The 16,895-nt window shown below is 44.7% G+C and overlaps 1 protein-coding gene across 5 annotated transcripts in view; it reads right to left on the bottom strand.

Annotated features, from left to right (window-relative positions):
- The window catches only part of WHRN (whirlin), a 136,446-nt gene that overhangs the window by 80,021 nt on the left and 39,530 nt on the right, over positions 1-16,895 (bottom strand). For all 5 annotated transcript variants that reach the window (XM_038745428.1, XM_038745429.1, XM_038745432.1 and 2 more), the window contains exon 3: positions 3,355-3,480. In XM_038745428.1, the coding sequence (XP_038601356.1) occupies positions 3,355-3,480 (126 nt within the window). The remainder of the gene's footprint in view (positions 1-3,354; positions 3,481-16,895) is intronic.

Below are 16,895 nucleotides of genomic sequence, written 5' to 3'. Positions count from 1 at the left end.
TTGTTTCTACCCCAGCACTTAAAACAGTGTGTTACAAATAGTAAGCCTTTAACAAATACCTTCCCAAGCAAATAGGCCTTCCCAGACTGAGCCCCCTTCTTCCTCTCCCCCTCCCCATCCCCCCGCCTTACCTCCTTCCCCTCCCCACAGCACCTGTATATATGTATAAATGTTTGTACATATTTATTACTCTATTTATTTATTTTACTTGTACATATTTATTCTATTTATTTTATTTTGTTAACATGTTTTGTTTTGTTGTCTGTCTCCCCCTTCTAGACTGTGAGCCCGCTGTTGGGTAGGGACCGTCTCTGTATGTTGCCAACTTGTACTTCCCAAGCGCTTAGTACAGTGCTCTGCACACAGTAAGTGCTCAATAAATACAATTGAATGAATTAAATGAATGAATGAATGTACTAAGCCCTAGTGGTAGACACAAGATAATCAGTTACCACACGGGACTCAAAGACTAAGTAGAAGGGAGGACAGGTACTGAATCCCCACTTTGTAGATGAGGGAACTCAGACACATAGAAAGTTAACTGACTTGCCCAAGATCACACAGCAGACATGTGGCAGATGTGGAATTATAACTCAGGTCCTCTGAATCCCAGGCCTGTGCTCTTTCCACTAAGCCAATGCTGCTTCTTGGGATCCTTCCAAGCAGTTAGTACAGTGCTCTACAAACAACAAGTGCTCAGTAAATACCACCGATTGATTGAAACCCAATGAGAGTTTGTATTTTAACCCAGGGGTATTCATCTTACAAAAATGAACCCATTAATATCAAAAAATGTGTCACTTTGGTTGGCCACCTATTTCAACAGTCTCCTTTATTTTTTTAATGTCCCTAACTCCACCAAACCTTCTCTGACAACATAACACTATAGGCCAGCCATATCCAGATGAAGCAGGAATGTGTGGACATTTTAAGCTCATTGGAAGGGATAGTCAATAGAAAATAGTAACCAATGCACTAAAAGTATTAACCGTTTGGACTCGGAGAGGGAAGAGTGCTGAATAGGGAACATTATATTTGCACCTATTGAACGTTATTGCCTGGGGTGTGAACACGAATCCAAAGAGACTTCAGATTTACCATACACTTTCTGAATGGGCTAATTAAGGCCTCTCCATGGGATGCTAGCCCTTGCCCAGTGTTAAGGTACCTGGCACACAGATGGAATGTCCAGTTTGGGAATGATATTTCCAGGAGTGACAGTCTGATCATAGGAATTTTTGCTGGTTTGAGGTCCAGACCCCACCTATATCATAAAGTGGAAAATTCATGTGGAAATTCTGTGCAAGAATCATTTGCACATGAAAGATCCAGAAAAGTAAAGGGCAAAGTGGAGTTGTTAGCCTGAGATTTTCAGGTAATTGCTTCAATTTACTTCACATCGCCAGCATAGGCCAGGCCAAAGTGAATCTGCCTGTAAGCCATATGAGCTCTTTGATCCTGGTGAGAGGCAGGAGTTGGAATGAGGGGTGGGGGACTTGGAAGGGGCCAAAATGGTACTTCTGAGCAGGCCTGGGGAAAACATTTCAGGTTGAGAAAAGGATTACTTATCCTAATCCCTGGAGAGCTGTCAGGATTTTCTCATTCTACAGAGGAGGGAACAGGCCCAGACAGGTTCAGTAACTTTCCCAAGACACACGGCTGTCAGTAACAGACAGACCAATTAACAATTCCTAAGTGTTCTGGTCAGGCTGCTTCTTTATGCCTGTCAACCAGTGGGCCTCGAATCTTCCATTTCATAGTGTCCTCTTAAGGCAGCAGAGCTGGCAGGCAGTTTTACTGCTCCCCTCTGACAATTTGGCTTGGTGGCAGTTAAGGACAGTTGTGTATCACCCAGCTCAGTGCTTCCTCTTTTTTCCAACCCCCTCTCCCTTCTGTGTCACCTATGTATTTGGATTTGTACCCTTTCAGACACCTATTATTCACCAACCCTCGGCCCCACAGCACTTACGTATATATCTATAATTTATTTAGATTTATGTCTGTTTCCCCCTCTAGACTGTAAGATCCTTGTGGTCAGGGGATAAATCTACCAATTCTGTTGTATTGTACTCTCCCAACCTGGTCCCCTCCTACCTCACCTTGCTCCTCTCCTACTACAACCCAGCCTGCACACTTTGCTCCTCTAATACTAACCTGCTCCCTGCACCTCAATCTCAACTATCTCACCACCAACCTCTCGTCAGCAACCTGCCTCTGGCCTGGAATGCCCTCCCTCATCATATCCAACAGACAATTATTTTCCCCCTTCTTCAAAGCCTTATTGAAGGCACATCTCCTACAAGAGGCCTTACCTGGCTAAGCCTTCCTTTCCTCGTCTCCCACTCACTTCTGTGTCACATTGACTTGCTCCTTTTATTAATCCCCCTCTTCCAGCCCCACAGCATTTATGTTGATATCTGTAATTTATTTATTTATATTTGTCTCCCCCTCTAGACTGTAAGCTCATTGTGGGCTGGGAATATGTCTATTTATTGTTATATTGTACTCCCCCAAGCACTTAGTTCATTGCTCTTCATATAGTAAGTGCTCAATAAATAGGACTGAATGAATGAAAATGCTGCATTCAGTGCTCTACACACAGTAGGAACTCAAATACAACTCATTGATTGATTGATTCCTCATCAAGACCATGAGGTCTCAGCAACCAAGAGTGGTCACAGGAGCATGGTTTGCTGATGAGAGCAGATTCTAAATTCCCCTTCTAGACTGTAAGCTGGTTGTCGGCAGGGAATGTGGCTGCCAACTCTGTTGTATTGTACTTTTCCAAGTGTTTAGCACAGTGTTCTGCACATAATAAGTGCTCAAGAAATGCCATGATGATGACTCACCTCCTCCCTTAGCATGCTGCCTCCTTTTTTGTGGTATTTGTTAAGTGCTTACTATGTGCCAGGCACTGTTCTAAGTGCTGGGCTAGATACAAGCTAATCAGGTTAGAAACAGTACCTGCCCCACATGGGGCTCCCAGTCTTAATCTCCATTTTACATGTGAGATAACTGAGGCCCAGAGAAGTGAAGTGACTTTCCCAAGGTCACCCAGCAGACAAATGGCGGAGCTGGGATTGGAACACAGGTCCTTCTGACTCCCAGGCCCTTGTTCTATCCACTAGGCCATGCTACTTCTCCAAAGAGATTAAAGGACTTTTTAAAGAGCTTTATGGATCCAGAATGAAAATCCCACTGTAGCGACCTTAAAGCTCTTCTTAGAAAGGCTGTCAAACATGAGGAGGACCAACACAGAGGCCTGGTAAGGTGTGTGGGTCTCGCCAGTCTAGTGGAATACCCTTTCCCCTTCCCCCGCACCAGGTTTTCTAGTGGCTTCACATTTGCTCTCACCTTCAAGCCTCCACTTTCTGCTTCAGAACCCTGGTCCACGCCGGTGATGTAAATCCCCAGTGCATATTCAGCTCCTCCTCTTATCATGAGACCCAGGGACCTTCCTTCGCTCAGTACCAGGTTCACCTGAAAAGAGTGAGAGTAGAACATGAGGGACAGAAAAAAGGGACCTATGTTTGAACTGAACCAAACTGATGGTCACTGAGATATCTTAGTAAGCGCTCAATAAATATGACTGAATGAATGAATATATTTTGCTGAGTCTCAGTTCAACACAGGCACTTTGAAAATTGGGGAGAGAGAAAGGCAGTCATCAGTAACCAGAAAATTCCAGTATATGTGGATGGGCTGTCACCCACGATAGTCCCCACACAGAGAAGGGTGTGTCTTTGGCTTTGGGGAAGGGAACACCAGAAGTTTCTAGAACAGACAGAAACTCAAAACCTGAGGACCTGTTCCCTGGGAAAAAGTTAACCCAATTTAATACAGGGTACTTAGCTATGGTTCCACCTGGAACACATTTAACCTCAGGGAAGGATAGGGACCAGAGAAGAGGGCTAGTGGTTTAGGGAGAAGCTCCAAGGCCATTTTAAGTCAATGGGGACTGACTCGCCTATTCTAAAAAAAGGACCCTTTGATCCCAAGACTTCCTCCTACCATTCTTCTCCAAACTCCTTGAGCAATTTGTCTACACTCCCTGTCTCCACTTCTTCTCCTCCAATTCTCTCTTTGATCCCCTCCAATCTGGCTTCCATTCCCTTTGCTTCATGGAAACCACCCTCTCAATGGTCACCAATGATCTCCTTCTTGCCAAATTCAATGGCCTCTATTCCATGCTAATCCTCCTTGACCTCTCAGCTGCCTGAGACACTGTGGCACTGTGGACCACCCTCTCCTCCTGGAAACATCATCTAATCTTGGCTTAGCTGACTCTGTCCTTTCTTGGCTCTTCTCCTATCTCTCTGGCCCCTCATTCTCAGTCTCTTTCCCAAACTCCTCCTCTGCCTATCATCCCCTAACTCTGAGATTCCCTCAAGGCTCAGTTCTGGGTCCACTTCTATTCTTCATCTACACCCACTCCTTTAGAGAACATATTCACTCCCATGGCTTCAACTACTATCTTTAGGCAGGTGACTAAATATGATTGATTGATTGACTGATCTTTGGGACAGAATGCAGGAGAAACGGTTCTCCAGGTTGGGATCTTGGGGAAGTGACATTCAACCATCCCTCTTGTTTCTAATGATTAGGCCCAATGAGGCAAACTTGGCTACTCATAAAGCCTGTAATGGTCATGCCAGGGCCTCATGCATTCTCCAGAAACAAAGAGGACCTGAGTTCTAATCCTAGCTCAACCACTTGGTATGCTGTGTTACCTTGAGCAAATCGCTTAACTTCTCTCTGCCTCACTTCCCTCATCTGCAAAATAGGGATTCAAAATCTGTTCTCTCTTTTACTTAGATTGTGAGCCCCATGTGGGATCTAACAATCTTGTATCTACCCCAGCACTTAAAACAGTGATTGGCACAAAGTACTTGATTAACAAATCCATACTTACTATTATTACCTCTGATTTTATAAGCCTGCCAAGGCTGGCAGTGAATACCTTACTGCCCACCATTACAATAAGCTACCCATTTCTAGCTATGTAAGCATAAGTTTCCTTAAGAAGGATGTTTAGGTTTGCTTGGGATTTTTTTAATGGTATTTTATTAAGTGTTTACTATTTGCCAGGTGCTTCAGTAAGTGCAGGGATAGATACAAGGTAATCAAATTGGACACAATCCATGTTCCATATGGTGCCCACAGCTTTAATTCCATTTTATAGATGTGGTAACTAAGGCACAGAGAAATTAAGTGTCTTTCGCAAAGTTACACAGCAGGTAAGTGGAAAAGTCAGGATTAGAACCCAAATCTTCTGACTCTCAGGCCCATGCTATTTCCACTAGGCAATGCTGTTTCTGGGCAGATGGGGAAGATGCAGTTTAATGAGTCATGAAACTCAACTTCTGCTCCGGACCATGACCACCTGGGACTCCAATATGTCAACAAGCAGGAAGGATAGCCAGCTTTCCAGCTGGACAGTCTCTAACACGATCATGCAAAGAAAGAGGGAATCTTGAATGGCCTTGTAGAAAGAGCATGGGCCTGAGAGTCAGAAGGATCTGGGTTCTAACCCCAATTCTGCCACTTATCTGTTGTGTGACCTTGGGCAAGTCATTTAACTTGTCTGTGCCTCAGTTACTTGAGCTGTAAAATGCAGATTAAGCCCGTGACCCTCATGTGGGATATGGACCGTGTCCAACAAGATTAGCTTGTACCCCAGCGCTTAGTATAGTGCCTGGCACATAGTGAGCACTTAACAAATACCATTAAAACAAAACAAAAAAAAGAACCTTGTGGACAAACTAGGTAGGTCATCCTATATGCAGCAGGCAGCATAGTGGCTGTTGATCTACAGTGGTTTCCATGAGACTTTTCTCCATTACCATAACCAAGATCAGGGATAATAGGGCTGTACCAGTTTACATTTGGCTAGTATTTACCTGCATATATTGTGTAATCAGGCTGTTTCCAAGGTAAATTGCTATTATTGCTCCTTTGAAGGTTGCTATTTGGCAATATTTCTCTTGCCTGTTGTTTAAAGATCCATCTTTTCTTAATGATACAAATGTCTACCCCTACAATAGAAGGAGGAAGGAGGGGAGACATGAGGAACAGAAGCAGGAGCAGGGAGAAAGGGAAGGGCCACCAGGAATGCTTGCAAGACCAAGAATGACCACTGCTATAGGATGAAGAATGTTGTTCCTCTGGGTAGAAGACTAAACACGATCATAGAGAAACCTAAATTGATTTAATCCTGTCAACATCAGTTTGTGATGGATCTTGAAGTAACACCTTAAGGCTCTATTTGACCTGGCCTAGAGTGGCCAATTTGAGGGAGGAAGAAAGGAGTGGAAATTTTTCAGCAAGAAATCAATAAAACCTTTTCTATGAATAAGACAATGTTCTTGAAGATGTCTTTGTTATTCTTTTCTAATGTCTCTGCCCTCCTAGACTATGCATCCCATATGGGTCATTGACCGTGTATTTTTTCTCAATGCCTAATACAGTGCTTTGTCCATTAAGAGTACCTAATAGAGGCTACTGTCACACATTATTCTTGGGTTGAGGTGAATTGAACTGGAGAAGATACTCTAGCTTGGGTTGGACTTGTGCTGAGTACAAGGCAAGGAGGGACACATGGTCGCTACATCCGCTCCTTCTTTCATGTAAGCTTATTATCGGCAGGGAATGTGTCTGTTAATTCTGTTGTATTGTACTCTCCCAAGCGCTTAGTAATAATAATAATAATTATGGTATTTATTAAATGTTTACTATGTGCCATGTACTGTACTAAGTACAGAGTTCTGCACATAGTAAGCGCTCAAAATCTACCATATACATGCATGTCTATCAATGGTAATGTATGTATGTATGTATACATATATATATTTGAGAGTACTTGGTAAATGCTTACTCTGTGTCAGGCACTGTACTAAATTCTAGGATAGATTCAATAATCAGGTTGGACAGTCCATGATCCATTGTCTTAATCCCCATTTTACAGCTGAGATAATAATAATAATAATAATAATAATAATAATAATGATGGATTTATTAAGCACTTACTATATGCCAGGCACTATTCTAAGCACTGGGGTAGACACAAGATAATTGGATTAGACACAGTCCCTGTCCCACTAGGGGCTCACAGTTTTAATTTCCATTTTACAGATGAGGGAACTGAGGCAAGAGAAGTGAAGTGACTTGTCCGAGGTCTCACAGCAAACAAGTGGTAGATCCAATGTTAGAACCCATGACGTTCTGACTTCCAGCCCTGTGCTTTATCCACTGGGCCAAGATAACTGAGGAACAGAGAATTTAAGTGACTTGTCCAAGGTCACAAAGCAGACAAATGGCAAAGCCACGATTACAACCCAGGTCCTCTGACTCCCAGGCCCATGTTCTATTAGGCAATACTGCTTCTATTACTATTCAACTGAATGACCCCTATATCTTTTACTGCCATATTTAGTCCTCCTAAGGTTAGGGACCATATCAGATTCTCACCTGGGTACTTTTTCCCTGTGTTTAGAATGGTGCTATGCACAGAATAGGTGCTTAATAACTACTATTACTACTACTGCAGGAATCAACCTATTAACTTCCATTGTGAGCCTGTGAAATTTTCTATACCTTATAGTACTTCATCCAGCAAGTTTTTGATCATTTCTCCTAATGACCTTGGTCACTTGGAAATGACATCATATCTTCCTAGGTGTTGATCACCCCTCCCTTAGCTTGGTTCCATATGCCAACCGGATGAGAATCCTTTATATTCATCCATTAGAATATGAGTAAAATACCAAATTACCCACCCTCTGAACCCACCCCTGTGTGTCACTACTCACATTCCCTAAAGTGGACCCTGCACTACTGATGACCCTTGGAGAAAGGAAGAAAAAAAATACAGTGCAATGAGATCTCAAGGCTCAATTCAATGCACTCAACTCACATTTCAATCAACTTGAAGCAAGATTTGCTTCTCAGCTCTGCTCACTAGGGACTCCTGGTAGTTAGAGGAGTTAGTTCAATCACTGTTTAAAACCTTTCCATCTGTTTTTCCTGACCACTTTCTTTTACCTTTAGAAGATTCTAGGCAAATGTGAAGGTTTACACACCCATATGGGCACAATTTAATAGATAAGGATAAAGAGTTCCCTGTTACACTATGTACATAAACCATTTTAAGTGCTATGGATGGCTATCTGCCTAACTCTTTATTTGTTCATTAATTTAATTACTCTAGAATATATGTTCTTTCGCTTTTACCTAGTCTATATTTGAAATAATTTCTGTCAGTTCTGGGTATTCTTTTGCTTTTGTTTCTTTGTCTCAGGAAGCAAGAGAGAGAACAGGGAACTAGAGCACAGAGAAGTTAATAATAATAATTGGCATTTGTTAAGTGCTTACTATGTGCAAAGCACTGTTCTAAGTGCTGGGGAGGATACAGCGTGATCAGGTTGTCCCACATGGGGCTCACAGTCTTAATCCCCATTTTACAGATGAGGTAACTGAGGCCCAGAGAAGTTAAGTGACTTGCCCAAGATCACACAGCAGACATGTGGAGGAGTCAGGATTCAAACCCATGACCTCTGACTCCAAAGCCCATGCTCTGTCCACTGAGTGATTTGCCCAAGGTCACAGAGCAGACAATCAATCAATCAATCGTATTTATTGAGTGCTTACTATGTGCAGAGCACTGTACTAAGCGCTTGGGAAGTACAAATTGGCATCACATAGAGACAGTCCCTACCCAACAGTGGGCTCACAGTCTAAAAGGGGGAGACAGAGAACAGAACCAAACATACCAACAAAATAAAATAAGTAGGATAGAAATGTACAAGTAAAATAAATAAATAGAGTAATAAATATGTACAACCATATATACATATATACAGGTGCTGTGGGAAGGGAAGGAGGTAAGACGGGGGGATGGAGGGGGGACGAGGGGGAGAGGAAAGAAGGGGCTCAGTCTGGGAAGGCCTCCTGGAGGAGGTGAGCTCTCAGCAGGGCCTTGAAGGGAGGAAGAGAGCTAGCTTGGCGGATGGGCAGAGGGAGGGCATTCCAGGCCCGGGGGATGACGTGGGCCAGGGGTCGATGGCGGGACAGGCGAGAGCGAGGTACGGTGAGGAGATTAGTGGTGGAGGAGCGGAGGGTGCGGGCTGGGCAGTAGAAGGAGAGAAGGGAGGTGAGTAGGAGGGGGCGAGGTGATGGACAGCCTTGAAGCCCAGGGTGAGGAGTTTCTGCCTGATGCGCAGATTGATCGGTAGCCATTGGAGGTTTTTGAGGAGGGGAGTAATATGTCCAGAGCGTTTCTGGACAAAGATAATCCGGGCAGCAGCATGAAGTATGGATTGAAGTGGAGAGAGACACGAGGATGGGAGATCAGAGAGAAGGCTAGTGCAGTAGTCCAGACGGGATAGGATGAGAGCTTGAATTAGCAGGGTAGCGGTTTGGATGGAGAGGAAAGGGCGGATCTTGGCAATGTTGCGGAGCTGAGACCAGCAGGTTTTGGTGACGGCTTGGATGTGAGGGGTGAATGAGAGAGCGGAGTCGAGGATGACACCAAGGTTGCGGGCTTGTGAGACGGGAAGGATGGTAGTGCCGTCAACAGAGATGGGAAAGTCAGGGAGAGGACAAGGTTTGGGAGGGAAGACAAGGAGCTCAGTCTTCGACATGTTGAGCTTTAGGTGGCGGGCAGACATCCAGATGGAGATGTCCTGAAGGCAGGAGGAGATGCGAGCCTGGAGGGAGGGGGAGAGAGTAGGGGCAGAGATGTAGATCTGGGTGTCATCAGCGTAGAGATGATAGTTGAAGCCGTGGGAGCGAATGAGGTCACCAAGGGAGTGAGTGTATATTGAGAACAGAAGGGGACCAAGCACTGAACCTTGGGGAACCCCCACAGTAAGAGGATGGGAGGGGGAGGAGGAGCCTGCAAAAGAGACTGAGAAAGAACGACCGGAGAGATAAGAGGAGAACCAGGAGAGGACGGAGTCTGTGAAGCCAAGGTCAGATAACGTGTGGAGGAGAAGGGGGTGGTCCACAGTGTTTGCACCACAGACAAGTGGTGCAAACAGAATTAGAACCCAGGTTCTTGACTCCCAGGCCAATGTTCTATCCAATAGACCAACCTGCTTCTCTGATGTTTTCATACAATACAGCAGCACTGTTGTCAACAGCACAGTAAATTGCGGTTTAATAAGTAATGTGCTTGGGGACAAAAGGAACTGTAGTCTATTTTAGAAAAATACAGCAAAACCATAATTTAGTTTAGCTGTTTTGGTTGGAAAAAGCGGTAGTTTGGTAACTTCCCTACGTAGTTTTATAAATCTCACAAAATATGTGCTCAACAATTTTTCCATAGAGAATCAAGTGATAAATCAGTTGTCTCTTTCCTTCTCTTCCCAGCCCTGACCAGTTTTACCCCAATATACCTCTCTCCTCGAAGCCCTCTCCCTTCTCCTTTCTTCTTCATCATACCCCATCTCCAGAGATGGCTCAAGTGTATTTTAAGTCCTTCAGAATAATAATGATAATAATTGTTAAGCATTTTCCATGTGTTATGCACTGTTCTGAGCACTGGGGTAGCAAGTTAATCAGGTTGTTCCCGTGACACATGGGGCAAGAAGAATGAGAAATGAATCCATTTGCTTTCTGGGAATTGAGTATTTTGAACTTTGCTCCAAATAATGATCTTTCAGGTGTGGAGAAGGGGGACAGGGGATGGGGAAGCGGGGTTGAGGGGGAGCTGAAAACTGGATTGAACATTCTGATGACTGGGCAGGAGGGCTCCAACCCTTGACAAGAGCGAGGAATGGCAACTCACTAGGCGGCTCAAGTTAACTGTAAAATGCCTTCCAATCCTTCTGTTTCTGGGAATCTTAGAGGTAGGGGATGAGAGGCAGAATGATTAAATTCCATATGTGCCCTGTTTTTTCTCTGGAGACAAATCATTTTAAACAGTGCCCATCTGAGAATGGTTTGTTCTCGCCCACTAGTGGTGCGGGGGTTGGGGAGAGGGGGCTGTTTTTTGGAGGGGTATGTGTGTGGCTGCTGTGTGCCTGGCCCTGGTTTTGTGGCTGAATTCAGTGAGGTGCAACTGGAAGACTCAGCTGGACACAGAGGCTCCAGCACAGTCGCTGGGCAGGGAATATGTCTGTTTATTGTTGTACTGTACTCTCCCAAGCACTTAGTACAGTGCTATGCACACAGTAAGCACTCAATAAATACAATTGACTGACTGCTGCTGGCACCCTGGGGCTGCATTTGGGTCCTTCTCCAGGTCTGGCCATTTGTTCCCACATGGACACCAACAGGAATGAGCTCTTAGCAGGGAGAAATTGGGTGGTTAGGGGAGGAAAGGGGGTCTAATCAGGTTCATATCTCCTATCTTGTGATTTGGGTTAGGGATACCTAGAATAGAGACCTCCTTGCTAAAATCTGTCTTGTTCTCCCCATCCAAACTGCTACCATGCTGATCCAAGCACTTCTTCTATACTGCCTTGACTACTGCAGACTACTGCAGTTGCCTCCTTGCTCACCTCCCGGTCTTCTGTCTCTCCCCACCCCAATCCAATCATTCATTCATTCAATCGTATTTATTGAGCACTTACTGTGTGCAGAGCACTGTACTAAGTGCTTGGAAAGTACAATTCAGCAACAGATAGAGACAATCCCTACCCAACAATGGGCTCACAGTCTAAAAGGTGGAGACAGACAACAAAACAAGTAAATAGGCATCAACAGCACACTTCATTCTGCTACTTCCCAAGCGCTTAGTACAGTGCTCTGCACACAGTAAGCACTCAGTAAATATGATTGATTAATTGATTGCATGGATCATTTATTAACAAAAATGTTTAGTCCATGTCTCCCCACTCCTCAAGAACCTCCAATGAGCTGCCCATCCGCCTCCAAATCAAACAGAAATTCCTTACGATTGGCTTTAAAGCACTCAATCATCTCGCCCCATCTTACCTCACTTCACTGATCTCCTACTACAGCCTGGACCATACATTCCACTCCTCTAGCGCCAGCTCTGCCAATCACTTTTCCACATCCTACCCCTAGCCAGGAACTCCCTCATTCATTCAATCAATCGCATTTATTGAATGCTTACTGTGTGCAAAGCCCTCCCCATCCCTATATTCCAGACGATCACTCTTTCCACCTTTAAAGCATTATTCAGGTCACATCTCTTCCAAGAGGCTTTCTCCAATCAAGCCCTCTTTTCCCCAGCTTGCTCTCCCTTCTGCATCATCTCTGCACTTGGATCTGTGACCTTTGGACAATTGATACTCTCCCCACGCCCAACTCCTGGGCACTTATGTACATATATTCAAATTATATATTATACATTATAAATTATTTATTCATCAATTGATCAATCATATTTATTGAACACTTAGGTGCAGAGCACTGTACAAAATGCTTGGAGAGTACAATACAACAATAAAACAGACACACTCCCTGCCCACAATGAGTATACTGTCTAGAGGAGGCAGACATTAATATAAATAAATAAAACATGGATATGTACATACATTCTGTGGAGCTGAGGGAAGGGTGATTAAAGACAGAAAATCAGTGCAATGCAGAAAAGAGGAAATGAGGGCTTATTCAGGGAAGGCCTCTGGAGAAGATATGCCTTCACTAAGGCTCGGAAGATGGGGAGAGTACTTGTTTGTAGGATAAGAAGAGGGAGGATAGAGGCAGGACATGGGCAAGAGGTCGGCGGCAAGATAGACGAGATTGAGGTACAGTGAGTGGTTTGTCTTGAGAAGAGTGAAGTGCGCAGGCTAGGTTGTAGCAGGAGAGTAGTGATGTGAGGTAAGAGGGGGAAAGGTGACTGAATCATATTAATGTCTGTGTCCCACTCTAGACTGTAAGCTCATTATGGGCAGGGAACATGTCCTGCTAATTCTGCAGTATTGTACTCCCCCAAGCATTTACTTAGTACAGTGTGTACAGTGCTCTACACATAGTAAGTGCTCAATAAATACCACTGATTGTGTAATCTGCAGAGTGGGTCGGGGTGCGAATACAGACCCACTGGTAAGTCTCTGTAGCTTCTGCAGAGTCGATTCAGGATAGCTGAAGGATTTTTCAAAGCACTATGTGCCAGGAACTGTTCTAAGCACTGGGGTGCGTAGAAGCAAATCACGTTGGACGCCGTACCTGTCCCACATGGGCTTACAGTTTTAAACCCCATTTTACAGATGAGGTAACTGAAGCCCAGAGAAGTGAAGCGACTTGCCCATGGTCATACAGCAGACAAGTGGCAGAGCCAGGATTAGAACCAAGGAACTTTAGACTCCTAGGCCTATGCCCTGTCCACTTGGTCATGCTATTTCACTGCTTCTTCCTACTTAGACTGTGAGCCGTATGTGGAACAGGGACTCCATCCAACCTGATTAACTTGTATCCACCCAGGAGCGTAGAATAGTGCCTGACACATAGTAAGCGCTTCACAAATACCATAAATATTATTTCCTATCACACCCTGTCAATGAGCATGCCACAGGGGGCACAATCCACTGCTTTGCTTAAGTTTACACCTATTGCTTTTCCCTTGACTATTTGGTCTAACATCAAAGGAAATGAAATCTGTCTGGCATAATTTACTCTTCACAGAACAGCAGATCATTCACTATATGACCTCTCAAAGAAACAGAAAGACTTTTGGAGACTTGGCATTTCATACATAGGAAAAATATACTGTACATTTGCTTATGCTTTCAGGAATGGTTGCTGTTACATTCAAAGCCAATTTCAAGGGTGTATGCTAAGCACAGATTATGTTTACCTGCATCAGAAATGTTCTCAAAATTAGTAAAAGGTATGAATTACAGCGACAAAATGATGGTACACCAACCAAGACGTACTGAAAATATCACCTGTTCATGAGGGATTTGTATTCATACGTGGAAGAGTATGCCCTAATGGACTACAAGACGGAAGCTTAGAGATTTGAGTAAAGTTGGTTGTTGGCTGGCCCATCCCTAACCAGGAGGCTGGATGTTTAAGAAAACAAGATATCAAAAGGTTCCTCTTGCCATTTTGGAGGCTGAGTCCTGAGTTGGGTGGGCAGGGGTGCTGGTCCAGCAGTAGCCTTGCTCAGAAGCTTCTGTTTTGATATTTGGGAGAAGGTTGTGAGCCCCTCTGGGTATTTCTGCCTGTTCAAGTTGGGGCTTTCAAGCCTGAAAATCATACACAGACTAGATGATGCCTTTGAAAACAGTTTAAGTCCTGGGAGCAGGAAGACGGCTAGAGCAGACACTCAAGGTGGGTAGCCATATGTCACAGAGACGATTGAGATGGGAAGGTTATTACAGCAAAGTACAAATGTAAAGTTACACTGGAGTGCAGTTAAGTCCAAGGAAGCCCACCACTCAGTTGATGTAAGATGTTAGAAGCAGTATGGCCTAGTGTTAAAAGCATGGGCCTGTGAGTCAGAGGAGCTGGGTTCTAATCCTAATTTTTCCCCTTGTCTGCTGTGAGATTTTGGGCAAGTCATTTCACTTCTCTGTGCCTCAGTTATCTCATCTGTAAATGACGGATTAAGAATGTGAGCCCTATGTGAGATACGGACTGTGTCCAACCTGATGAGCTTGTATCTACCCCAGTGTTTAGTATAGCACCTGGCACATAATAAGTACTTAAGCACTATTTTTAAAAAATCATTTTTGTGGGAGGTCCTATAAGAAGCAGTGGACAAACCATTAGTTAGAGAGACCCACAGAGAGAAAGTGGAAGATGATAATGATAAGAATGAGAAGAAGGAAGGTGCAAGAACACTAGCAAATCCTTATGTATATATCTATAATGTATTTATTTATATTAATGTCTGACTCCCCCTCCACTGTAAGCTCTTTGTGGGCAGGGAATGTGTCTCTTCAGTATTATATTGTACTCTCCCAAGCACTTAGTACAGTGCTCTGCCCAAGAGTTAATTGCTCAATAAATCTGACTGACTGATTGCAGCATCCTTCCAGAATCCCTGGGAATGAGGACTGGAGAAGTTCAGCTCCTCCTAACTCTGAAATTTGGGGCCCCAGCCAGTGTATGAAGGTATGTCTCTCTTTCACTGGGGGTGAATAGGAGGCAGGAATTTTCCGGGGAGTGTGGGGAGGATTGGGGACTGGGAGGAGATTGGCTTCGGAGAGCTCCCAGGCCAGTGAGTCACAATTTTGGATCATTTCATCCTTGGTGGGAAATGCTTAAGTCCTGTCAGGGATGGAACGAGCCAGGCTGGGAGTCCAGCTCATACAGACATAGCAGCCATCCCCCCCCGTGATAATCACCCCCATGAGGTTGGCTCCTATGGCTGGGAAGAGTCTTAAAGCTCCTCTGAAGTGGCAGAGCACTTGGTAGAGTATAGTACAAAAGAGTTAGTAGACATGTTCCCTGCGCACTACAAGCGTACAGTCTAGAGCTCCCACTATCCCCCTCCCTGCCATTGTTTGGGGAGAGAGAATTCCTGCCGCCATCGCTCATCATCCCTTTAAACTCTGGGTCTGCTGGGGCCGCCTGATGCTTGGTGCAGTCACCTCCTTCCTGACCTATGGACACAGTGGGGCTCAGACCCCATGGGAGCAGGGGCCACAAGATAGTTGTGAAGGTTGTGACTTTTTTTAAATTGTATGTTAAGTGCTTACCAAATGCCAAGAATTGTTCTAAGCACTGGTGTAGATATGAGGTTGTCATGTTGGACACAGTCCCCGACCCACAAGGGGTTCACAGCCTAGTAGGAGAGAGAACAGGTATTGAATCCCCATTTTGCAGATGAGGGAACTGAGGCACTGACTTGCCTAAGGTCACACAACAAGTAAGTGGTAGAGCTGGGATTAGAAAGGTCCTCTGACTCCCAGGCCCGGGCTCATTCCACTAGGCTATGCTGCTTCTCATTTGTTACCAAAGTCCGTGGCCTGGAGGTTTTCTATCTTCTACCCCACCTAAGGTGGAAATCCCTTGTGCAACAATGTCCGTGTCTGAACTGACTATCCTGTACTCATCCCAGCATTTAGCACGGGGCTTGGCACATAGGAAATGCTTAATAAATACGATGAGCAACTACTACCTAACTATTCCCCTTGGGTTCTTCCCCTGAAATAGGACTTGGGAACAGGTGGCCGAAATCTTTCCAGCCAAATAAAGGCTCCAGTCACCGGGCAGCAACTACTGATGAGACAGCAGAATTCAAGACGTGTCACTTTGGTCATTTCAAAAAGCTGGGTGGTTTTGCTCAGCACTGACAAATTAGCTGAGGAGGTGAAACAGCTCCTGCCACTCTTTCCTGCTGCAGATGTTTTTCTTTCCCCTAAATGGAAGTCAGAGCCCCGCTTCCCCATGGCCGCTAATGAATATTCCATCAGCCAAGTGAAGCATTTCATTCCTGCCAGAGAGAGACGCTCGTTTCCAGGGCCCTTGGCAGACCCACCTGAAGGGGCCTCGTGCATGAACTTGATTTCTCCGGGGCACTTGGGAACGCAGGAGTGCTGGGGAAAGATGAATGAGAGTGCCCTCGGGCTCTCTGGATCCCAAGCTTCCAGCTGAGTCCTCTCAGAGAGGCTCAACCTCCAGCACATCACGGCTGCGGCTGCGCTTTCTCCCCTTTCCCCCCACAGGATGATTCCTTCCTTCTTGCACTACACCACACCCCTCATCTCTCCTCCTCTTCCTGCTCTTGTCATTCATTCATTCATTCAATTGTATTTATTGAGCGCTTACTGTGTGCAGAGCACTGTACTAAGCACTTGGGAAGTACAAGTTGGCAACATACAGAGACGGTCCATACCCAACAGTGGGCTCACAGTCTAGAAGGGGGAGACAGAGAACAAAGCAAAACACATTAACAAAATAAAATAAATAGAATAAACATGTACAAATAAAATACAGTAATAAATACGTACAAACATATAGACATATATACAGGT

The sequence above is a fragment of the Tachyglossus aculeatus genome, chromosome 4 (genome assembly GCF_015852505.1).
Source record: "Tachyglossus aculeatus isolate mTacAcu1 chromosome 4, mTacAcu1.pri, whole genome shotgun sequence".
NCBI lineage: Eukaryota > Metazoa > Chordata > Mammalia > Monotremata > Tachyglossidae > Tachyglossus > Tachyglossus aculeatus.
This window is presented reverse-complemented; position numbering and strand designations above follow the sequence as displayed.